This window comes from Sinocyclocheilus grahami, unplaced genomic scaffold, assembly GCF_001515645.1.
Source record: "Sinocyclocheilus grahami isolate Dianchi unplaced genomic scaffold, SAMN03320097.WGS_v1.1 scaffold894.1, whole genome shotgun sequence".
Taxonomy (NCBI): Eukaryota; Metazoa; Chordata; class Actinopteri; order Cypriniformes; family Cyprinidae; genus Sinocyclocheilus; species Sinocyclocheilus grahami.
This window is the reverse complement of record NW_015506073.1, coordinates 244,022-269,445: the sequence shown is the minus strand read 5'-3', so window position 1 is coordinate 269,445 and position 25,424 is coordinate 244,022. Positions and strand designations below refer to the sequence as shown.

General features: G+C 34.2%; 2 protein-coding genes across 2 annotated transcripts in view; both read left to right on the top strand.

Moving 5' to 3' along the window:
* LOC107563873 (rho GTPase-activating protein 6-like) overlaps positions 1-22,724 on the top strand; it is a 38,712-nt gene extending 15,988 nt beyond the window's left edge. The window contains exons 4-13 of the mRNA XM_016248841.1: positions 3,920-4,185; positions 7,372-7,570; positions 8,389-8,444; positions 9,659-9,809; positions 10,674-10,822; positions 14,314-14,493; positions 16,788-16,885; positions 17,728-17,879; positions 19,851-19,931; positions 21,986-22,724. Of these exons, the coding sequence (XP_016104327.1) occupies positions 3,920-4,185; positions 7,372-7,570; positions 8,389-8,444; positions 9,659-9,809; positions 10,674-10,822; positions 14,314-14,493; positions 16,788-16,885; positions 17,728-17,879; positions 19,851-19,931; positions 21,986-22,416 (1,763 nt within the window). The 3' untranslated portion in view covers positions 22,417-22,724. The remainder of the gene's footprint in view (positions 1-3,919; positions 4,186-7,371; positions 7,571-8,388; positions 8,445-9,658; positions 9,810-10,673; positions 10,823-14,313; positions 14,494-16,787; positions 16,886-17,727; positions 17,880-19,850; positions 19,932-21,985) is intronic.
* Positions 22,725-24,159: 1,435 nt separating this feature from the next.
* The window catches only part of LOC107563878 (carbonic anhydrase 9-like), a 9,318-nt gene continuing 8,053 nt past the window's right edge, over positions 24,160-25,424 (top strand). The window contains exons 1-4 of the mRNA XM_016248845.1: positions 24,160-24,164; positions 24,827-25,025; positions 25,146-25,238; positions 25,347-25,421. Coding sequence (XP_016104331.1) covers positions 24,160-24,164; positions 24,827-25,025; positions 25,146-25,238; positions 25,347-25,421 — 372 coding nt within the window. The remainder of the gene's footprint in view (positions 24,165-24,826; positions 25,026-25,145; positions 25,239-25,346; positions 25,422-25,424) is intronic.

The window sequence follows — 25,424 nt, the reverse complement described above, 5'->3', positions numbered from 1 at the left end:
ATCTTTTTTAAAGGTCTTAAAATTTGGGCTAAAAAGTTCAATATGGTGATGACCGACTTTGGGATCTCGCTTAGAGAGACCAATCCACTTCGAGTGCAAACTAAACGAGCCAATGCACATTGGCATGCAATGATTGCATCCAGCTGCCGCTGATTGTGGCGAGAGTATAACTAGGCAGCAGGTGCAACACATACTCAGATTTTCGCTTTGGAACCGAGCGATCACATCGCTTTGCTCCTGACTACTCTACTGAGAGAAGAAGACTGAACGAGTTTAGCACGCTCTTTGGACTCTAATAATATTCCAGAGTTTAAACTCCTCCCTCACCACTCTCGATGGTGGTTCAGCTAGGGGTATACGGGGGTCCCCCTCCCGGTGGAGCGGTCGGTTGTGATGCAGTTGTGTCTTAATACCACCTCCACCCAACAGGGCAAACCGTGCCTCCCCTCCTGGGTCTGTAGGTACTCATCTGGTCTGTCTGGCAATGCTTATATGACCTGTGGAGAAGCTGCCTCCTCCTTACATGCTACTGCATTACTGCAGGTACTTCAGGCTAAAAAGCACTGAGGGACCTGCACGAGGGTGGTCACAATCCGGAAATTCTGAAAGAGCTCCGAACCGCAACTGACCTTGCACTCCGAGCTATGAAGGTCACTGTGAGTTTTCTGGGTTGTGCGATGTCCACACTTGTGATCCAGGAGCATCACCTCTGGCTGTGTCTGGTCGACATGGGGGATGCCGACAAAGTTTGGTTCCTCAAGGTCCCTGGGTCCCAGACCGGCCTCTTTGGTGACACAGTCAAGAACATGGCCCAGCAGTTCTCGACTGCACAGGAGCAGACTGAGGCGATCCGACACGTCCTCCCCCGTGTCAGCTGCTGCCTCCACCTGGCCACAGCGCCCCAGCCTGCTCGTCGCCAAGGGTGGCCCCCTGCGTCCACCCCCGCTCCCACGCCGCATCCGTAGCAGCCTCAAGCAAGCGGCGCCGTGGAGCTGCAAGTAGGCAGGCTGCCCCACCCGTCCAGCCCCCGTCAAGCCTGGCGGTGAGCGGAAGAGCAAGAGGCCCCGGGACGGCTGACCCAGAGAGAGAAGGAACTGCTCTTTGGGGGATGGTGAATGCACCATTCCCTCCCCCGGAGGAGGGCTGGGTGGAGAATCTTGTTTCCAAAAATCTCGACAGAAGAGCAGTTTTCTCTGTCTCTGGGTCCCAAGAGGGCATGGAGAGTCGCGGACCGACCAACACCGGACCACACCCATCCTCCTCTCTCACCAGCAGGCAGGAGCGGGCAGTTCAAGAGCATCATCAAAGGCCCTACTCACGCACCCTCACGCACCCAGCCAAACCGTGGAACCAGGTAAGCATTGCACCGCACACTCAGTCCCCTCTTCGGTCCCCCCACGGACCAGGTCCCTGCGTTCCACCTTGCTGCCCCACTGCAGGTACATCAGTGGTTCCACTGGTCCTGCCTGCACGGTATCTGGGTGCCTGGCTAGTGCTATCAGGCCCGTCTTGCTGGCTTCTGCGGACCATCAGACTATGTGACTCAGTTTGCCCGGCATCCCCCCAAGTTCAGTGGCATCGGCTTCACATCAGTGAAGGTGGCCGATGCTCCTGTCTTACATCTTATCATACTGGCGAAGGATGCGATAGAGCCGGTGCCTCCAGCCGATATGAAGACGGGGTTACAGCCCCTACTTCATTGTACCCAAGAAAGGCGGTGGGTTACGACCGATCTGGGACCTGCGTGTCTTGAGCCGGGCCCTTCACCGGTTACCGTTCAAGATGTTGACACAGAAACGCATCTTCGGGTGCATCCATCCCTGAGATTGGTTTGCAGTGATCGACCTGAAGGATGCGTACTTTCATATGTCGATCCTTCTGTGCCACTGACCATTTCTGCGGTTTGCGTTCGAAGGACGAGCATATCAGTACAAGGTCCTGCCCTTCAGGCTGTCCCTGTCGCCCAGTGTCTTCATGAAAGTGTCGGAGGCAGCCCTTGTTCCCCTGAAAGAGCAGGGAATTCTTGTTCTCTACTACCTCGACGACTGGCTCGTACTAGCTCAGTCTTGGGATCAGTTGTGCGACTTGAACTCACCGGGTCCAAGTCACACCGGCCTGCTGCCAAACCTTCACCCCGTGGTCAGACCTTGCATTTCACCGGGCAGGAGTGCCCCTAGAGCAGGTCTACAGGCATGCTGTGGTTCACACGGTTGCCTCTACCACCGGCTGGTTGCCACGTATGATGGGCTTGCAGTGTCGGGGGTATGAATGGGCCCCCAACTGCACTGGCACATCAACTGCCTAGTTGTTAGCAGTATGCCTTGCCTTGAACCGTCTCAGAGGGTGCTCATTTGGGTGATCCAAATATCATCTTGCACTTCAGTGAAAGAACATCTGTCCGTCTGAACAAAGAGTCTTTTACTCCGGTTTGATTAGTCACATAGAAATGGAGCACAATCTGCTTTTACATTATATCTTCATATTTAGATCCTAAAACATTTATTTATAGGTTTAAATGAAGAACCAAATATTTGAGATGTTCACAGTGCTCGCATACTGTACGTTTGATCTCCTATAGCTCCACTGTAATATTAATATATAGTGCTTTGACCTAGAATGCAGCGTGACAGCAGTGATCCGCCTGAGCGGCTGCGCAGTAATGTGTGCTGGAATGCAGACGCTCCCGCTGCGCTCCGACGGCCCCGAGAAATAACAACAACAGTCCGAGACGCTCCGCACTCGCTCCCATTATTTGTGTTGCAGATTAGACCTCCAACGACTCAGACCGGACGCATTCCTTTCCCGTTTACACTAAACCACTTCTGTGTTTGAAGGTGTGAGATGTTCAGTGTGGAATGCCACAATACAAAAATATTTGTATATGCTATGTTTTATTACTTTATATATAAAGCAATATGAAATAAGCAGGAGTGTCTGTGTGATATTAATGAATTTGGCAGGTTTGTATTTATTTATAAGCATCAAACATATCCATATCCTTTATTTTATTTTATAATTTTTTTTGTAGTGTGTGTTGTTAAATTATTGAATTATCAATTTAAAATCCCATGGGGAATTCATGTAAATATTTTAGTTCAAAGGCGTTTGGCCGACAAATAGTTTAGGAAATCCTTGATTAAAGAACCAGAACTAAATCTTTGCAGTAAAAAGCACTGGAGAAATCACATTGAAAAGCAGGGTTATTGTAGTCTAAATAACTAAAACTGAAGCTATAACCATTAAAAAAATTTATATACAGTATACTAATAATTATTACAATTAATAGCAGTAATTGTCACCGCTAATAATTATCAACATCAGAGGACCTTCTGAATGTGTCATGAAATTATTGATATATTAAGATATACAAAACTGCCAAAAAAAGTTTGGGAATCCTTGAATTACATCATAAAAATGTAAAATTAACGTAAATGGACCATGGACATGCAAATGCATTGCTAAATTATTGAAATATTAACTTAAAATCTCAAGAGTACTTCAAGTAATTTTTTTAATATTACGATTTTATTTTATTTTTATTTTTTTTGTATTTTATGTTTTGTTTTGTTTTGTTTTGTTTTGCTTATTTTTTTTACATGAAGTCCCCCTGGGATTTTAAGTTAGCATTTCAATAATGAGGCTAAATAAATAAATACATAAATATTAACAATTATTTTATTTTAGATTATTTTATTCAATTTTACTTTGCATTTATTTTTAAATTAAGCCAAAATAAAACATATTTTCATTAGTATTTATTTAATCTTACCTTTATTTTTTGTGTTGTGAAAACATTTAAATATGAACTTAAAAACCCCAGGTTGACTTATTGTAAATATTTTAGTTTCAAAGGCATTTGGTCTTTGTGAGATCCTGGATTAGAGAAGCAGAGGTAAATATGCGTCTCTTTCTTTCTCAGAGTCGGATTCTCAGGCTTTCGGCGTGCCGCTCTCGCAGGTGATTGTGAACGACCGGCGTCACAAGCAGCTGCAGGAGGAGCAGGAGGAGCAGGAGGAGCATCGGAGTCCGGCAGACCGAGTCTCTTCACTCCTGCACCTGACGGGCCGCAGATCCACCAACAAGGAGCTTTCCAGCAGTAACTCGTCCCTCAGCTCGTCTTGCGAGACGCCCAACGAAGGCACGACACCCAGCACACCGGAAACGGCGCTGCGCTCGCGCAGACGGGTAGAGTATCGCTTCAACCCATACTGCCGCTTTTGGTAACACATTACAGTGAGGTCCCATTTGTTACGTAGTTAATGCATAACTAACATTAACTAACAATGAGCAATGCATCTGTTACTGTATATAATTATAGTCTATAATTATATTATATAATTAATACAACTATTCATCATTAGTTCATGTTAGCTCAAGTGCTTAAAATAATATTTACACAAGTAAATGTTGAAATGATCATTAAAGTGCCCCTATTATGGATTTTTGAAAATCACCTTTCGTGCAGCGTGTAACACAGCTCTAAGTGAATGAAAACATCCTGCAAAGTTTTAAATCTGAAAGTGCACCGTGTATGAAGTTATTGTCTCTCAAAAGAAAGAGTCGACTCTGAATCAATGAAACGAATCCCATCCGTTTCATGTTGACGTCAACGTGAAACATTAGCATATTGCCCGCCCACTTGTTGCACGGCAGACCTGGAAAACTTTGTCTGAATGCAAATGCAAATTCATTCTTTGCCACTAGGTGCCGCTTTTGGAGCAGTAAAAATAGCGGTTTCCCCGGTAACGCTGTACACAAAGCAGCACTGCGCTCACAAACACTGCTTTATCAGGCATTACAGGCGAGATGAAATGGAAATGAAATCGACCAATCACTGCAGATTAGCGTCACGCAAAGGAGGGGTTTGGAAAAATTAATCATTGAGCGAATCATTTGGGAGTCAATGAGCAAATAAGATAAAAATAAATGCATATTATAAGACAATGAAAGTGTTTTTTGACCTTGCAAGCATGTCAACCTGTTGTTGGGGACTCCCAAAACCAAAATATGAACCATTTATAACCCATAATAGGGGCACTTAATGAATAAATGCTTTAGAAGTGTTTTTATTGTTAGTTCATGTTGACGAATAGAACCAATAGAATTGTAGAGCATTATCATATTTTTAAATATCTGATAACCGATATGCAGGAAAAAGGTTTTTGACACAATAAAAAAATTAGTAATCATTAATAATAATCATTAAAACGTTTTTTTTTACACAATAATAAATTAATAATCATTCATACTTGTCATTAAAACGCTTTTTTGACACAATAAATTAAGAATCAATAATAATAATCATTAAAACATTTTTGACAATAATAAATTAATAATCGATAATAATGATAATTATTAATGAATCGTTAAATCGTTTTTTGATACAATAATAAATACAATAATAAATGTATAATTATTAATAATGATTGTTAAAATGTTTTTTATACAATAATAAATTAATAATCAATACTAATAATCATTAAAACGTTTTTTGAGACAATAATAAATTAATAATATTTAATAATAATCATTAAAACGTTGACACAATGATAAATTAGTAATCAGTAATAATCATTCAAATGTTTTATACAAATGTTTTATAAATTAATAATTAATAATACGTTTTTTGACACAACAATTAATATAATAATCATTAATAGGTTTATTGACAATAATAAATTAATAATCATTAATAATAATCATTAAAATGTTTTTTGATACAATAATAAATTAATGATCATTATTATTATTATTATTATTATTAATTTGTCCTTTTACTTATTTATTCTGGTATATTTACGCAAAACTTATTTTATTTCAGCTGGCTGATGAGGCAACTTTTCTCTTTATCGTTTAAAGTTGAAGCACTAAAATAACTAAAACTAATAAATAAAAATTAAAAAAATACTATATAGACATTTACAAATGACTAAAATATGCAACAGAAATTTAAAATCAACTTATTTTTCCCTTAAAATGATACATTTTCTCAGTTTAAACATTTGATATGTCATCTATGTTGTATTCTGAATAAAATATTGAAATTTGAAACTTCCACATCATTGCATTCTGTTTTTATTCACAACTTGTACAGTGTCCCAACTTTTTTGAAATCGGGTTTGCACATAAAACCTACTAAACAGTAAAGTGAAAACAGAAAATAATTAAAATTATTAACAAATACTTTAACAGTATGTCAATGATACTAAAATAACACATTTCTCACATGAGCATGAAACTTTTAGTTACTTTCCTGTGTAAACTGTTGTTTAATGCTGTTTGAGACCCAAACATGGTGCCACTTATCATTAGGCCTCACATTAAAGAATTAATAATTCATTAAGTAGAAATCTGTGGGGGGGGGGGGGAACATCTGTGCAATCAAATTGTCATCATGAACCAAATTGTGTTGAATCTAATACAGAAAACATAAGCAAATGTTTCCGTAGTTTGTTCATAACAATCAGGGATGATGATTTATTGCATATTGAAAATGTATTTGCTATGAGATATTAAGTAATGCGATTAATAATGCCAGTGTAGGGGAGTAACTAGTTACATGTAACTAAATTATGTACTTTAATTGCAAAATAAATGTAATTGTAATCAGTTGCAGTTACTGAGAAAAAATGTGTAATTAAATTACAGTTACTTATGAAAATGTTAACGATTACAAAAGGGGTTGCATCAGATTTTTTTTTCAGACACACCCACATACAGATTAAGTTAATTTCTTTCATAAATTGCATTGACTGCGCAATATGAGACACCAATGTTTCAGGAGTTTATGACACATGCATATTCGATAACTCTTTTATTCCTATTTTGGTTTATGTATGTGCTTAATTTTTTTAAGATTAACGTTTTTTTTCCACGACATTGTTAGAAGCCAGTGTTTCCTGTCATAGCTAGCAAAGATTTGATTTCAAAAACAGTATCATAGCTACTAAACGTTTTCTTGTTATGGTTTTAAATCTGTATTTAACCTCAGAATGATCTCAAAGTAAGTCTGATTTTAAAATTTAAAATTCAAGTGATGAAGGATTTCGAAAGTGACAGTAATCAGTGTTAAATACTACTGTAAGGTTAACCCTGCCTGCTTTACATGTTTGAAAATGTTTTTTTTAGAAATTTAGAAAAGTAATCAAAAAGTAATCAAATGTAATCAGTTACATTACTTTAACAAAGCAATTGAAATAGTTTCACTACTTATTACATTGTAAATAGGATAACTTGTAATCTGTACTATTTCATTTCCGAAGTGACCTTCCCAACACTGAATAACGCAATGGATTTAATAGGGTTCAGACTGTATTTCTCAGCCAAAAATGCTGACAGAAGTGTCTATATTTGTGTGTTTGACCGCTGCAGGGCGGTGTGTCTGTGGACTGCATCACTGATCTGGACGACAGTCACTCTCGTCTGCTGGAGGCTCTTCAGCTCTCCATGCCTGTGGAGTCACACAGCGAGAAGAAGAAGAAGACGAGCGACGCCAAGCTCAGCCTGAATCCCATCTACAGACAGGTGCCGCGTGTGCTGGACAGCTGCTGCCAACACTTGCAGAAGTATGGTCAGTGCCACCGAAATACAAATGTCTTTTTAAAGGAACACTCCACTATTTTTGAAAATAGGCTCATTTTCCAAACTCCCCTAGAGTTAACACCGTTAGCATCTCGCTAAAAAATGACCAAAGAGTTTCTATATTTTTCCTATTTAAAACTTGACTCTTCTGTAGTTACATCGTGTACTAAGACCGACGGACCCGTGGTACGGCAGCAAAGTTCCTTGATTATTACGCCGGAATGAGAGTATAGTTCCTAGCCATATCGGCCTAGAAAAGCGTAACTTTGCATTTTCCGTCGGTCTTAGTACACGATGTAACTACAGAAGAGTCAAGTTTTAAATAGGAAAAATATAGAAACTCTTTGGTCATTTTTGAGCGAGATGCTAACGGTCTAATCAGATTCAATTATCTATGCTAAGCTACAGCTAAAAGTGCTACCGCCAGACCCGGAGATCGGCTGAATGGATTAGAAAACGGTAAAACTCAACTGTTTAACTCTAGGGGAGTTGGAAAATGAGCCTATTTTCAAAAATAGTGGAGTGCTCCTTTAAGGAGCCCCTGAAATCAAAATTGTGAGGCCCTGAGGTCACATCTGTCGGTGTGAGGTCGTCTTTATGGTTCAATAAGCCTCGCCCCAACTTCCTGTTTCAATAGAAAACATCAACACAGGAAAAAAAAAAAAGTTTCCATTTTCATTTCATGGGGTCTTCAGAGTTCACAATAACAGCCGGACTAGTTTGAGCGTAGTCTAAACACAGTTTTAAGACTGTTTCCATATAGATGTTGACGTAACAGTGCCGGTTATTTGCTTTGCTGCTGTGAAGGTCTGCAGACGGTGGGCATTTTCCGGGTCGGGAGCTCGAAGAAAAGAGTTCGACAGGTGAGAAGCAAATGTTTTATGTTTTAGAAACTATATATTTTCATTTACATTTTTTTTTACTAGATGGCAAAGGAAACCAGAATACATAAAAAGCTAAATGTTTTTATAATTAAATTAAATTAAATTGTACAACAAATAATATTTCAGTTATTATATTTCAGTAAAAGTAAATAAAATAAAGGCATTTTATTTTATTTTTTTTATATATTTTTCTCATCATAAAATATTTCATCATCTAGACCAGGAATTCCCAAACTCAAAAACTATTTTAACCCAAACTATTTATTTTATTTTGTTTTGTTTTGTTTTGTTTTGTTTTGTTTAATTTAATTTTATTTAATTTAATTTTATTTTATTTTAAATTTTAATTTTAATTTTAATTTTAATTTTAATTTAATTTAATTTAATTTAATTTAATTCATTATTTCATTATTTAATTTAATTTAATTTATTTTAATTTAATTTAATTTAATTTAATTTAATTTAATTTAATTTAAAGTTTTGTTTTGTTTTTGACCTAAAATATTTATTTAAAGTTCCTTTTGCGTTAATAGGTTTAATAATTAATCAACACATTTTCATATTCACAGTTCTCTGACGCCAGTTAATGGTCACATGACAGCCAAACAGAACAACACAAACAAATTAAATAATCTTTTATTTAGATTTTTTTTATTTTAAAATTATTTATCTATTTTTAACTTTGCTCTGACTTATTTTTGAACTTACAAACAAAAAATACAAACCTGTCAAATTTATTAAGCAATATTATACAGTCACTCTTTCTTGTTAGATAGTGCTTAATATATAACATAATAAAACTTGGCAAAATTTTGTATTGTGACATCCAGGTAAAGAAATAAATTATTTCATCTTTTTTTAGTAAGTATTGTAATTTGTTTTCATTTTTAATTATTTATATTAATTGTACGTTTTCTTTATTTAATTCATTATTAGCTTTTTTTCAACCCCCATCAGTTTCTTCACAAACCCTAGTTTGCTAAACTTTGCTCTAGATAATGCTGTTGTGTACACAAACCTTTCAAGAGGATTATTTTCAATGACTCTGGGTTAATTTTAATGATTTTTAATGCACTAATAATCGCAAATAACTGGAAAGGTTGTGCAACTTCATTGGTGGAAGAAGTATGTGAACCCTCTAAAGACGGATGTCCGTTCTCACAGCATTGACGTGTGTTTGTTGTGACGTTCAGCTGCGTGAAGCGTTCGATCAGGGTGCCGATGTTGTTCTGGACCAGCGGCACAGTGTTCATGATGTGGCGGCGCTGCTCAAAGAGTTTCTGAGAGACATTCCTGATCCTCTGCTGACCAGAGAACTGTACTCCGCGTTTATCAGCTGCGCATGTGAGCAAAACAACACAGACAATCTTTCTTAAAGGAATAGTTCAGCCAAAAATGAAAATGTGCTCACTCTCAGGTCATCCAAGATTGGGGAGTGTGTGTTTCTTCATCAGGTTTGGAGAAATGTAGCATTGCATCAGTGTCTCAGCAACGGATGCTCTGCAGTGAATGGGTGCCGTCAGAATGAGAGTCCAAACAGCTGATAAAAACATCACAATAATCCACAAGTAATCCACACCACTCCAGTCCATCAGCTAACATCTGGAGAAGACAAAAGCTGTGTGTATGTAAGAAATGAATATATCTTTAAGATGTTTTTAACTTCAAACCGTTGCTTCCAGCTAAAATATGAATCCATAATCCATAATAACGCTTCCTCCGGTGAAAAAGTGTTCTGGTGTGAATCGGGAGAGAAATCTGCACAGATCAAGCACCGTTTAAACAGCTCTAAACAAATATGTAGCTGGATTTTGATGTGAGAGACAACATTATTATGTTATTATGGATTATGGACTCTTTTAGCCAGAAGCAACGGTTTGAAGTTAAAAGCATCTTAATGCTGGATTTGTTTCAGCTTTTGTCTTCTCCAGATGTTAACTGATGGACTGGAGTGCTGTGGATTATTGTGATGTTTTATCAGCTGTTTGGACTCTCATTCTGACGGCACCCATTCACTGCAGAGCATCCATTGCTGAGACACTGATGCAATGCTACATTTCTCCAAACCTGATGAAGAAACAAACTCATCCTAATCTTGGATGATCTAAGGGAGAGTACATTTGAATTTTTCTGGATGAACTATTCCTTTAATAAATCAACACTTTATTCTTCTTTATTCCACTCATCTTCTCTGTGGTGTTTGTGCAGCTCTAGACAAGGCGTATCAGCACACAGTCATACAGTTACTCATCTGTCTGCTTCCTGCCTGCAACAGTGACACCCTTCAGTGTTTACTTCACTTCCTGTCAGACGTAGCCAATCACGCGGAGGATTCGCGGGACGCTGATGGAAACGAGGTGAGTTGTGTGGTTGATTTTTACAATTAAGCACAATTGTGGCAATTTGAATGTTTTATTTGTTTCATTTATATTTATTTGTATAAATTTAATTTAGACTAGTGTCATGATTCTGTGATTATGAGAGTTTTGAGACCGAGATGATTTAATAGAATATCTCAATTAAACTTCAAGAAAAAACATAGTTAGGGGCCGTTCACTCAAAATAAATTTTTGCACATTTTTAGAGACTCATTTTGTTAAAAGTTGTGCAATGTGTCATGCGCAAGATGATGAAAAAGACATGAAATGCAAATGCATAAGTCAAATATGTCCTTCTAGTGCATGTTTACATAGAAAAACAATAGAAAAAGCAGTCCAGTTTAAAAACGCTTTCTGTGTGAACGACCCCTTATTCACTGTAAAAACTGATTTTTCTAAGTAAATAAATAAAAAACATTATAGGAGTGTGTTTTACGGTTTCAGTCTTTCTACTTCAAAATATTATGTTTATCAATTTGTTACTTGCTCTTTCTTTGTAATTATATGTGAAATTAACTGCTAAACTAAACTAAACAATTTCAGAATGAAAATCGTTTCAAAGTAAATCTTGCACTGAAAAACATTTGGTAGTGAACTCAGATGCATAAGAAAAAATAGCATGCATAAGGAATAAAATTTAAAAATAAAATTTGCTAAAGGATATATAAATGTACATAAAATACAGGATACATAATATACTGTAACAGAGAAACTGCCAGGGGAACTTAATTTTAACAGTAAACCTCTGTTGTTCAGCTGTTTGTTTGACAAAAAATAAAAAGAATTGTTACATTTCTATTTGACTGCATTTTTAAAACATTAATTAAATTGGTAATGCTATATGCCTTCATTTAATTTCCACTGTTTTTGATTGTAAAAATGTATTAAATCATAAATCCAGAAAAATCCAAACTGACGACACAGACTTTCTAAAAAAAAATATAAATTTCACAGGGACCTATAATTGTAAAAAATAATAATAATAATAATAATAATAATAATTAAATTGAATAAATAAATAAAAAGTTGTTAAAATGTAAAGTTGATTTAGTTTGACATGCTTTTTTATTATTAAAATTGAATAATTTTTTTTAAATAGAATCAGAAAAAATTAAGTGGAAAACACTGAATTTGATTAATGATTAAAATTATTTAAAAATGTATTTTAAATATACATCAAATGCAGGATACATAAAATACAATGACAAAGAAGCGGCAATTAACATTTAATTAAACATAAAATTTTGAGATAGAAAAACTGAAATTGTATTTTCTTGTAAAACACTCCAAATCATTTGAAAAATAATGTTTTACAGTGTACAACATTTTTGGGGGGATTTCAATTAATCGATTAAAAACTCTTTCATGCATAATTTTTAAACATTAAAAATGTTAAAACATTAAACTTAAAACATGTTGAGTCTTCCTGATTGTTTGTTGGGAAGAATCACCCTTTTAAGCAGATACATAAATGCTGAAATAATGTCAAATATTATCAAACGGCTAAATAAACACTGAGGTATCATCTTTTAGCTGGTGTGTGTGTGTGTGTGTGTGTGTGTGTGAGAGAGAGAGAGAGAGTGTGTGTGTGTGTGTGTGTGTGAGTGTCAGAGTGAGTGTGTGTGAGTGTCAGAGTGAGTGAGTGTCAGAGTGTGTGTGTGTGTGAGTGTGAGTGAGTGTCAGAGTGTGTGTGTGTGTGTGTGTGTGTGTGTGTGTGTGTGTGTGTGTGTGTGTGTGTGTGTGTGTGTGTGTGTGTGTGTGTGTGTGTGTGTGTGTGTGTGTGTGTGTGTGTGTGTGTGTGTGTCAGTGTGAGTGTGTGTGTGAGTGTCAGAGTGTGTGTGTGTGAGTGTCAGAGTGTCAGAGTGTGTGTGTGTGTGTGTGAGTGTCAGAGTGAGTGTGTGTGTTGTGTGTGTGTGAGTGTCAGAGTGTGTGTGTGTGTGCGTGTGTGTGAGTGTCAGAGTGTGTGTGTGTGTGTGTGTGTGTGTGTGTGTGTGAGTGTGTGTGTTTAAGAGGATGTGTGGAAAGTGAACTGATGGACAGCAGAAAACAGCTTGTTACTTCAGCAGGAATCAGACGACATGAAGCCGTGATCTCATAGTCAAGTCACCTTTATTTCTATAGCGCTTTATACAGTATTGTGTCAAAGCAGCTTTACAGAGTCAAACAGGAAAATAGTTTGTCAATAATGCAAGAGGACAATAACAAAGAGTCATTTTTTTCATACATCAGTCATGTTGTGCTCACAAGAATCACAAGGTTTCCTAATGCTGCGTCCAATAGAAATCCAACACTACTGCGGTTGTGATTGTTTGTTTGTTTGCCTTATTTAGTTAAAGTAACTCATTCAAGATTACCCATGATTCCTTACTGATGTGTAACAAACTGCATTAATCTCAAAGAGCTCAATGAACTCTGGGTTTGTGGTCAGCCTGAAGAAAAATGTTATTATTTACTCCTGTTTTCAACCTTGCATGACTTTCTTTCTTCCAGGAGAGTTTCCTTTTAACAGTAAACCTCTGTTGTGCAGCTCTTTGTTTGCCAAAAATAAAAGGAATTGTTAATGTTTTATTTGATTACATTTTAAAAGATTAATTTAATTGCTATTGCTTTGATTACCACCGTTTTTGATAGTAAATATGTAGTAAATTGTAAAGACAGAGACTTTCTGAAAAACAATAAAACATTTCACTGAGACCTATTATTGTAAAAATTAACAAATAAGTAAATTTTAAAAAATAAAGTTTAAGGTTGTTAGTTAGACATGCTTTTTGATTGCTACAGTTTTGTTAAATTGATAACTTGTTAAATTATGTAAGTTTCATGATTTTAATTAATAATGCATGTTTTTAAATACTAAATTTGATGTAACTTAAATCAGAATATAGAAAAATTATAAAGGAAAACATAGAATTTGTGTAAAATAAAACAGATTTCATAGGGCCCTAAAAATTTAATAACAAAGTAAGTTTCACTATTTCAATTAATTAGACATGATTTTTGGTTAGCAGAATTTAATTTAACTATTAAAATGGTATATAAACGGAATTTGTAAAAAAAAAAAAAAAAAAAAAAACTTTATAGGGCCCTAAAAAATGTTATGATTTCAATAAAATTAGACATGATTTTTTATTAGTAAAATTACATTTAACTATTTTAAAGAATCCAGAAAAATGAATTTGGTAAAAAAAAAATGTAGTTAAATTCTGTAAGTTTCATGATTTCAGTTAAGTGGACAAGCTTTTTGATTAGTAAATTGTAATTAAATGAAAAAGGAATCCTTTCTTTCTTCCATGACCATTTTTGATGCTGTCAAAACTACAGAAAGGACAAAAACACTTGCAAGCACAATAAAAGTCTCTACACGGTAGGTTTTGGAGGTCACGCGTTGCTTTTTCAGGATGATCACAAACCCAAAAGTTCACTGAGCTCAATGCAATGAGGAACGATGGGTGCGTTTGTGTTATTTGTAGGTGATCGGTAATAAGATGACGTCTCTGAACCTGGCCACTATATTCGGGCCGAACCTGCTGCACAAGCAGAAGAGCTCAGAGAAGGAGTTCAGCGTGGAGAGCTCGGCGCGGATGGAGGACAGCGCCGCTATCATCAGCGTGGTGCAGCACATGATCGACATGCACCAGTCCCTGTTCACGGTACATCATGAGGATGCTCAGACAGAGAAAACACAACAATACAAATAAATCACCACTTCTATGGCTGTGTGTTAGGACAGTTTTACGAAAGTGCTTGAGATGTAGTTTATGCTGCATGTCCAAAACAGGGCTGCTGAGATGATTTGGACCATTGAAGTTTGAATGAAGGACAACATGCAGAATAGAAACATATGCAGTTTTTAGGCAGACTGCACTCTGCAAAGGGGGAATATTGTACATGTTTGTTTATTAATTTATTTATTTATTGTCCCAGTGTTATTAATCATAGTTTAATCCTAATTTGTGAGCCTGGAGCACAAAAGCAGTGTTAAGTCACTGGGGGATATTTGTAGCAATAGCCAACAATACATTGTATGGGTCAAAATTATAGATTTTTCTTTTATGCCAAAAATCATTAGGATATTAAGTAAAGATCATGTTCCATGAAGATATTTTGTACATTTCCTACTGTAAATATATCAAAACTTAATTTTTGATTAGTAATATGCATTGCTAAGAACTTCATTTGAACAACTTTAAAGATGATTTTCTCAATATTTAGATTTTTTTGCTCCCTCAGATTCCAGATTTTCAAATAGTTGCATCTCAGCCAAATATTGTCCGATCCTAACAAACCATACATCAATGGAAAGCTTATTTATTCAAATTTCGAAAAATGTACCCTTGTGACTGGTTTTGTGGTCCAGGGTCACATTTAGTTTTATCATTTAAATTCTATATTTAATATCATATTTAATTAAATAATTTCATATTTATATTTTAAATATACTTCTAATTTTTCACACTCTCTTTGTTGACCATGAGAATGAATGAATGATTTATTTAACTTTTTCCCCTTGTGGTCCCAATGTTACCAATCATAATGGAGGCATAATTTAGTGATACCATTTTAATTGTATAATTAATATCATATTTAGTTAAATAATTACATATTTATGTTTACATATTTATTACATATTTTTACATTTTGCATATTTATAAAAAAAATGTATTAGAAATAGTTTTTAGAGAGATTGTATCCTTGTATTTATTTATTTATCAATTTATTTAATTCCTATATGGTCCCAATGTTACTAAACATAATTAAGTCTTAATTTAGTTTTATTATTTTTATTATATATTTAATAGCATATTGAATTAAATTATTTCATATTATCTGTTTACATATTTATTACATATTTTTACATTTTGCATATTTATAAAAAAAAATGTATTAGAAATAGTTTTTAGAGAGATTGTATCCTTGTATTTATTTATTTATCAATTTATTTAATTCCTATATGGTCCCAATGTTACTAAACATAATTAAGTCTTAATTTAGTTTTATTATTTTTATTATATATTTAATATCATATTGAATTAAATTATTTCATATTATCTTTTTTTTTTTTTTCCGTCTGATTCTTCACTCTCTCTCTCTGACTCTAAGAATTGAACCATGTTTTGCTGTTCTGTCTTTAAGATTTCAATACTATCTTCACATGTGAACTAAGTACAAGTCAAACGGGTTAGGGTTAGTCTGGTTAGTGTGAACTAGTTCCCCTGCTGGCAGATGCTGTAACTACACCGTTACTTGTGCTAAAGCATCTTTCTCTGTTCACAACTAACCATATATTCTGAAGAAACCAATCACACTTAGGTATATCCATCACAGCTATAATTATAGTAATATTAAAATACTGTTATAGTGTTTTTTTATATTTTGAATTAGCATTTATATTTATATTTTACTTCATTTTTAGTTTTAGTAATTTTAATACTTAAACTTATTTCATTTCTGTTAGTTGCCAAAGCGACAGTTTTTCAACTCATATTTAGATTTTATTTTATAAATAATATTTGTGCTTTTAGTTAACAATAACACTGGCCAGGGTGGGATGTTTTTGCAGCTTAATTTCTATAAATGTTTAGTTTTTTGTTTTTCCACTGTGGAAGAAGTTTTGATTGAGTTCCAGTATATTTGCATCATAAATCAAGCATTTTTATCTCAGATGATGAGGGAAAGCTTGTTTCCTCATGATATGAGCTCTTTAAAGTCACTTGTAAGTAAGTGTCTTGTCAAAATGTAGTGATTTTGAGTGGGCTGTGCATTGGACTGCATCTCTCAATGCGTTCTAAATGTAAAAAGATTGTATTCCTTGTAAAGAGTTTAATAGCCACCCAAGCTAAAGCCCTTGTGCTTGTTCTTTGGCAGTAAAGCTGTGCGTGTATCAGTGGTTTGACTGGACTCAGTTGTATTTTGAAGGAACGTGTTGATGTGATTTGTGCCGCAGATCTCAGCGGAGCTGCAGAACGAGCTTCTGCTGAGTTTGCTGGACACAGACAGTGATGTGGTGCATTATCTGCTGAGGAGGAAAACACCACAGTGTGAGTAAGTGAACAACAAGACTGACGAGTCATTACACCTGCCATGGCACAACTACTGATTCATCGTCAACAGACAATAATAGTGCAGTAATAATTCATCAGACTGCATTATATTATATTATATTATGGATAATATAAACCGTATTCATTTTCACAGCATTATGGTAAATCATATTATTATATAAAATTCAAAAAAAGAAAGAATATTAAAAAACACAAGGTAAACAAAGATCAGAGGTCTTCCTTCATATGAAATCAGACTATATTATATTATATTATATTATATTACTAATTTTCACAGCATTACTGTAAATTATATGGGCCTATTGTATTACAATTATTCTATTATATAGTATATACGGTTCCAAAAAAAAAAAAAAAAGAAGAAAAAATATAAAAACATATATATATATATATATATATATTAACAAAAATGTAAATATATTAAAAAAAACACACACATATAGTCAAAGGTCTTCCTTCATACTAAATCAGACTGCATTATATTATATTATATTATATTATAATATATTATATTATATTATATTATACTTTATTACATTGGAAATAATTAATTGTATAAATTATATAAATATTTTTTCACAGCATTATATGGGCCTGTTTTATTATAATTTTTTATATTATATACAATTCCAAGTTTTAAAAAAAACTATTAGGCTTACGTGTGACATGATTAAAATAGTAATAATATAATATAATGTAATATATTATTAATTTTCACAGCAATAAAGTAAGTCATAAGTGCCTATTTTATTATAATTTGTATTCTTATATTATAAACAGTTGAAGTGTTGTTAACGGTGTGCTGGATCTGTGGTCTTGCAGAGACGTGAAGAGCTCCAGTGGAGAAATCTCTCCGTACGATAACAACTCTCCGGTGCTCTCCGAGTGGTTTCATCCATCAGGACCGGAGCATCATGCTCTCGAGAGGAACAACACTGTGAACTTCTGCCTCTCACCCTCACAAGCCAGCGCCGGTGGGTTTATTCACTAATGAAGAGGCCTCAATGATACTGACCACGTGATTTAAATGAGCTGCATAGGCAGCAACTCATACAAACAGTGCTCAACATCTGATTCACACGAGAAGCTCTCAGTGAATGGAGTTTGTCGTTAGGTTATTGCTACTGATACTCTAATAAGCACAAAATACACAGCACAAATATTGGGTAAAATAGTCATTTTAATTAGATCACTCCAGGGTTATCATAGTCCATTAAAACTAAAACCATAGAAAAACCTTTGTTTAAAAACTTTATTTATTATTCAATCATTAATAATAATAATTAGTATTATTGTTATTGTTATTATTATTTCAGCTAGTTGCCAAGGCAACATTTCACATTGTCATTTAGTTTAACTCCATGCCCTGTTGTGACAACTTACCCCATATATTGAGACAACAATAATGCTAACAGAAATAATATAAAATCTTATTTAATTTCAGTTAGATCACAAGGAAACATTTTTCTTTTTCATTTAGTTAAATTAATAGTAAAATAGTTAAAACTGAAATAAAAATTAATAAAATACGGATTTGAAGAAAAAAAACCTTACAGTATTACTGTAAATCATATGGGCCTATTACAGTTTGCACTGGCTACCAGTAGCTGCTCGCATAATATTCAAGGCATTAATGTTTGCCTACAAAACCACCGCTGGCTCTGCACCCATTTACCTAAATTCATTACTTCAGAGTTATGTGCCTCTAGAAGCGTGTGTTCTGCAAGTGAACGGCGTATTATTGTGCCATCCCAAAGAGGCACAAAATCACTTTCTCTGACTTTTAAATTAACTGTTCCCTCCTGGTGGAATGACCTGCCCAACTCAATCCCAGCAGTTGAGTCCTTAACCATCTTCAAGAATCGTCTAAAAACACATCTCTTCCATCTTTATTTGACTCTCTAACTCTAGCACTCTCTATTCTAATTCTATTCTATCTGTTTTATTTTTATTTATTATATGATTAAAAAAAAACATGCTACGTGTACTGCATTAAGCTAACTGAGACTTGTTATAGCACTTGCATATCATTGCTCTTTTGTTGATTTTAATTGCTTCCATTGTCCTCATTTGTAAGTCGCTTTGGATAAAAGCATCTGCTAAATGTCTAAATGTAAATGTAATAAAAAACTATATGCAAAGATAATCAAAGGTCTTCCTTCATATAAAATTAAACTGCATTGTGTTATTATATTATTATTTATTACATTATATTATATTATATTTAAAAAATATTAGTTTTCACAGCATTAAAGTAAATTGTATGGGCCTGTTTTATTATTATTTGTATTATTGTATTAAATAAAAACAGAAACCATAAAAACAAAAACAAATTAACAATATTAATAAAAAACTACAATAGTAAATCAATGAGACTAAAATCACACTGGATCAAACTACTTTTTAATGAATACTTTCCAGTATTGAATAATATATATTGAATAATATATATATATATATATAAAAAACTATATGCAAAGATAATCAAAGGTCTTCCTTCATATAAAATTAAACTGCATTGTGTTATTATATTATTATTTATTACATTATATTATATTATATTTAAAAAATATTAGTTTTCACAGCATTAAAGTAAATTGTATGGGCCTGTTTTATTATTATTTGTATTATTGTATTAAATAAAAACAGAAACCATAAAAACAAAAACAAATTAACAATATTAATAAAAAACTACAATAGTAAATCAATGAGACTAAAATCACACTGGATCAAACTACTTTTTAATGAATACTTTCCAGTATTGAATAATATATATTGAATAATATATATATATATATATATTTTTACCTGAACTCATCACAGCACAAAATCTGATTGCTTTCTGCTGCGTTCATGTATTGCTGTCTTATAAATGTGTTGACACGAGGCAGCACAGGTTTTGTGAGAGTTGTACATGTCAGTAATGAATATTCTCTTCTCCTCAGGGGAAACCATACATGATAAGGCTCGTATCTGGCGAACACGACACGCTCTTCTGTCAGGACTTCATGACAAACTCCTCACAGGTACAAACATGAAACAAATAACATGTCAAAAAAAATATGCAAGAGAGTTTTAGTACTTTTGAAGAAGAGCCACATAATTTATCCTGTATTATGCAATACCCTCTGTATTTTATACAGTAGAAGTTATTTTAATCAAAGGGAAACACATTAAGCACATTAACATTTTGTATTTACACACTGCACTTTTGTTCTTTTGATATTTTGATACAGTATCAATCTTTATTATTTATTAAAGTATTCAAATGGTCAAATAGTGAAAATTTCATGACTGTGTTCCTTACTGGTTAAAATGTATTATTTTTCAACCACATATGTGTGTTGAATTGTGGTGTCAATTCAAAAATGTTAATTTACTGGGTCCAAAAAAATAATAGTCCTAAATGTTTGTCTAAAAAAATTAATTATGATGACTTTTGAGAATATTCTTTTCAAGAATTTTAATTCTTTCTAAGTGTTGTCTAAAGTACAGTCTTCAGAAAAAAGATAATATTCTTGAGAAGTAGTAGGAATACAGAATATAAGAAAATTTGAATAAAATGGCAGTTAAGAAGATTTTTATTTCTAAAAAATGTGTATGAATCTTAGAAATATTAACACAGCAAGATAAATTGTATTAACCCCATTAGAATGAATGGAAATTAAGTTTGACTTTATAACTCATGATTGCTCAAAAACAGTCCAAATTTATGAAACCTACATATTTATATCTAACAAAACAACATGAATGCTACTCTGAAAATTTTAAGACTAAATAAATTCATTTTAATTGCATACATTTCACTTTCAGATGATTTTCATGCTGCATTGGTTCGTCAATAGATGCACATATTCATGTTTATCAACAAAATTCTTAAAAATTACTTACCCCAAACATTTGAATGGTAGTGTATATTATTACAAAATTTCATTTTTAAATAAATGCTGTTCTCTTGTATTTTTTTATTCATCAAAGAATCCTGTAAAAAGTATTATTTCCAACATTAATAATAAATCAGTATATTAGAATGATTTCTGAAGATCATGTGACACTGAAGAGTGGAGTAATGATGCTGAAAATTCAGCTTTGCATCATAGGAATAAATTATGTTTTTAAGGATATTAAAATAGTAAACCATTATTTTAAATTGCAATAATATTTCATAATATTACTGTGTTTTCTGTATTTTTGATCAAATAAATGCAACTTTCATGAGCATAAGAGACGTCTTTAATAACCTTTCTGATCCCAAACTTTTGAACGGTAGTGTATTTTACAAAAGTTTTTTGACACTAATTTAACTTCATAGCTAATTTTACAAAAAGTAGTTTTGACACTAATGGTACTCCATACATACCCAGATGACCCGAACACAGGTAGGGATGCAACTATACCATTTTTTCAGAACCGATCCGATCCTGACAATTCTGAGTATCTGCCAATTCCAATCCGATACCAGCACAGTTTTTTTTTTTATCAATGTAGAATTTCTGTACTTCAATGTGTTGGCCTGATCATCACTCTTTTGTGTGTTAAACACATTCTGCTAAATATAGTCAAGTTCATTTTAATGAAAAAATATATAATCATAATCTATGACAAAATTCTATCATAAACTAGGTTAGTGGATAAAAGAGAAAAATCGTGGGTGTACAATGATTTTATAAAATCTAAACATTTAGTGAAACAACATTATTTAGTGGAGAACAAATAAAAGTTAATAAGTAAAGCACTAAATCTGGTAAAATGTTACACATTGCTCTTTGTATTGTTGTAAAATACATTCATGAAAAAAAGTAAATATATCAGAAAATGCCAGTATCGGAGCCGATACCGATACTGAGTATCGGTTCGATGCATCCCTAAACACAAGACATGTTATAACTCTTGAAAAATAATTGGGGAAAAAAATCTGAAAAAATAAATAGCGTGTATTTTGAGGGTCTAAAAGTGTTTGCAATGTTTCATTCCTTTACTAAAAACATTTTTTAGACATTTTTATACATCTCTTCCTGGTCAAAATGTCCTGAATGCATTATGAGGGTTAAGAATAAGGAAATGTGTTTCTGTCCTTCAGGTTCGGATGGACACCTGTATAAACGCGCCTCCTCTGATGTTTTCTATGATGACGATAACGACATGAAACCTGTGCATGAGATGCAAACGTCCTATACAAACGTCGCCGCTGAATGTAGAGCGCGCCTGCAGGTCACAAGTGCAGACGGCAGTCCTCTGAGCTCCCCGCGCCATCAAATGCATCCTATTGCATCGAGCCGAACTGCATTTCACCAATCAGAGGAAGCGATGGCATCTCCTGCCAAACCAGACGACATACTTCCTGCCGTGTCCATGCAGCCGCGTGTCACTTCCTGTCAGGGTGCGGCGTCACACGTGCCATCGAAGAGCTTCGGAGCAGAGCAGCATCCAGACTGGCCCACAGAGAAGTGGCAAATATGGCAACTCCTGTCATCAGACAGCATAGACACACTTCCGGAGACTATGGTGTGAAACACGCAGCTTAAAGGGACAGTTCACCCAAAAATGAACTTACTGTCATCAAAAGAAGAGATTTGAAGGACCCCATTGGCTTTCATTGAATGAGGCATTTCTCAAGATATTTTCTTTTATGTGCCACAGAAGAAAAAAAAGGCATACGGGTTTGGAATGAGTGAAGGATGACAGAATTATCGTTTTTGGGTGAACTGTCCCTTTAAGAACCTTTTAATTTGAGAGTCAATGTTAATTGAATTGGATGCAACACACAGAATGTTGAATTAGAATTTGAATCGGAATGAGCGGAAGCACCACAAAATGTTAGCGCATTGTTTACAGATAATTTTATAAAAATAATTATTGATATTTAAATTTTGGATGAATATTTTAATGTTTTACATTTAAGTTTGGGGTCATTGTGATTTTTGTTTTTACAAAAAATTATAATTTTATTTATCTAGGATGCATTAAATTGATCAAAATTGACAGTAAAGACATATATAACGTTACAAAAGATTTATATTTCAAATAAATGCTGCTCTTTTGAACTTTCAATTAATCTGTGAATCCTGAAAAATAAAATGTATCACAGTTTCTACAAAAATATAAAATCTTTTCAGAATTAATAATAATCAGAAATGTTTCTCGAGCAGCAGATCAGCATATTATACTGATTTCTGAAGATCATGTGACACTGAAGACTGGAGTAATGATGCTGAAAATACAGCTGCGCATCACAGACATAAATTACATTTGAACAGTTATTCACACAGAAAACAGCTATTATAAATTGTAATAATATTTCAAATTTTTACTGTATTTTTGATCAAATAAATGCAGCCTTGGTGAGCAGAAGAGACTTCTTTCCAAAACCATGTGTTGGGTGTATGAACATGGTCTTTGATAATTATACTGAAAAATTAAATGCACTAACTACTCTTTTAGCAGTTATATGAATTTATTTGAATATAATTTTAATTCTAATTCTGTAGATTGGAAATCAAATTGTAATTCTGCATTCCGTGTGTTGTGGCCAGTTCAGTTCAAATGACAGATTATGAACTGATATTAAGCCTTAAATTCTGAATTCACTTCAGCCTCAGTTGAAGCTCAATTGAATTTATATATAGAATATATAAAATAACTGCAGTTCAGTTCAGTTCCATTCAATAGTTTGGTAATTTCCAAAGACTCATGTTTTGAGTCTTTTTGAGTGATTTTAAACACAGCAAACATTTGCGCTTTGGAGATTTAAAGATTTATTTAGCTTTATCTGTTAACAATGCCTCATATTTCCAGCTTTATCCTTCTTTTATTCATCAGTTGATTTTATCCCTGATTATGATTTAGGAAATATTTGACTTCCTGTCGTCACTTTATCATCACTTCATAAGGTAACGAGCCTTTCAGATTAATTACAGTGCTGCAAACATACAGAATGTCATATTTACGAAATCCAGTGTATTTATTTATTGATGTTATTTATTAAATTAGCCACTAGTATGTTACCACTGTGTTTAATGTGTTTAATCACCACAGAATGATTTATTTCAGAGTTAGTTTGTTGCCTCAGTATTGCTTTATCTGCATAAAATCAATACAATTTTTATCTTCACCATATTCAGATATTAAAGTCAAAATGACTTTTAATTTGTGTTTCTGGTTCGATTACCTGTGATTCAGTGGTGCACATTATTCTGAAGAAACATATTTATCTTTATATCTTTTTTGAATGTAATATTTTGCTCTGCCTCTGAAATGGCGTTATTTTTTAACTGATGTTGCTATAAATTTCCTCACTCTCAGGCCATCCAATATGTAGGTGAGTTTGTTCCTTCATCAGATTTGGAGAAATGTAGCATTGCATCAGTGTCTCAGCAATGGATGCTCTGCAGTGAATGGGTGCCGTCAGAATGAGAGTCCAAACAGCTGATAAAAACATCACAATAATCCACAGCACTCCAGTCCATCAGTTAATATCTGGAGAAGACAAATCTGAAACAAATCCATTATTAAGATGTTTTTAACTTCAAACCATAACCATAATCCATAATACACTTCCTCCAGAGAAAAAGTGTTCTGGTGTGAATCAGGAGAGAAATCTGCACAGATCAAGCAGCGTTTAAAAAGCTCTAAACAAATATGTGACTGGATTTTGATGTGAGAGACGACAAGAGATGCACTTTTTCACTCGAGGAAGCGTTATTATGGATTATGGACTCAGATTTTAGTTAAAAACATCTTAATGCTGGATGTGTTTCAGCTTTTGTCTTCTCCAGATGTTAACTGATGGACTGGAGTGCTGTGGATTATTGTGATGTTTTTATCAGCTGTTTGGACTCTCATTCTGACGGCACCCATTCACTGCAGAGCATCCATTGCTGAGACACCGATGCAATGCTATATTTCTCCAAACCTGATGAAGAAACAAACTGTTCTGTGTGACGCTGGACTGTAATGTTGTGTTTTCCACATCAGTTCAGGTCAGTATACCCATCACAGCCACAGTGTCTGGAGGAAACCTGGGAGAAACGTACAAGGCCGTGCAGTTTCACCTCCACTGGGGCACTAACGGAGGTCCTGGATCTGAACACACCGTCGATGGAGAGCAGTATCCTATGGAGGTGTGACCAACACCATATCAGCGAATAACACCTGCCTGCATCAGATTCACTGAATTAAATCCAATACTCGTTTATTTTTAATTTGAATCCGTATTATTATGTGTATTACTCTCTCACCAGCTGCATATTGTGCACATGAAACAAAGATTCAACAGACTTGAAGATGCACTCAGAGATCCTTCAGGAATCGCGGTGCTGGGGTTCTTCTACGAGGTTTGAAATGCATGTGCTTTAAAATCAAGAAATACGAGTATGTTTAGTTTCTCAGAGATGATTTTGACATTTGTACAATGAAAAATCCACATTGCTTCAAACTTTCAGGAGTCGAGCAGCTCTAACAGAAAGTATGATCTGTTCACACACGGGCTGCGCAGCATCCAGAATACAAGTAAGAAAGCA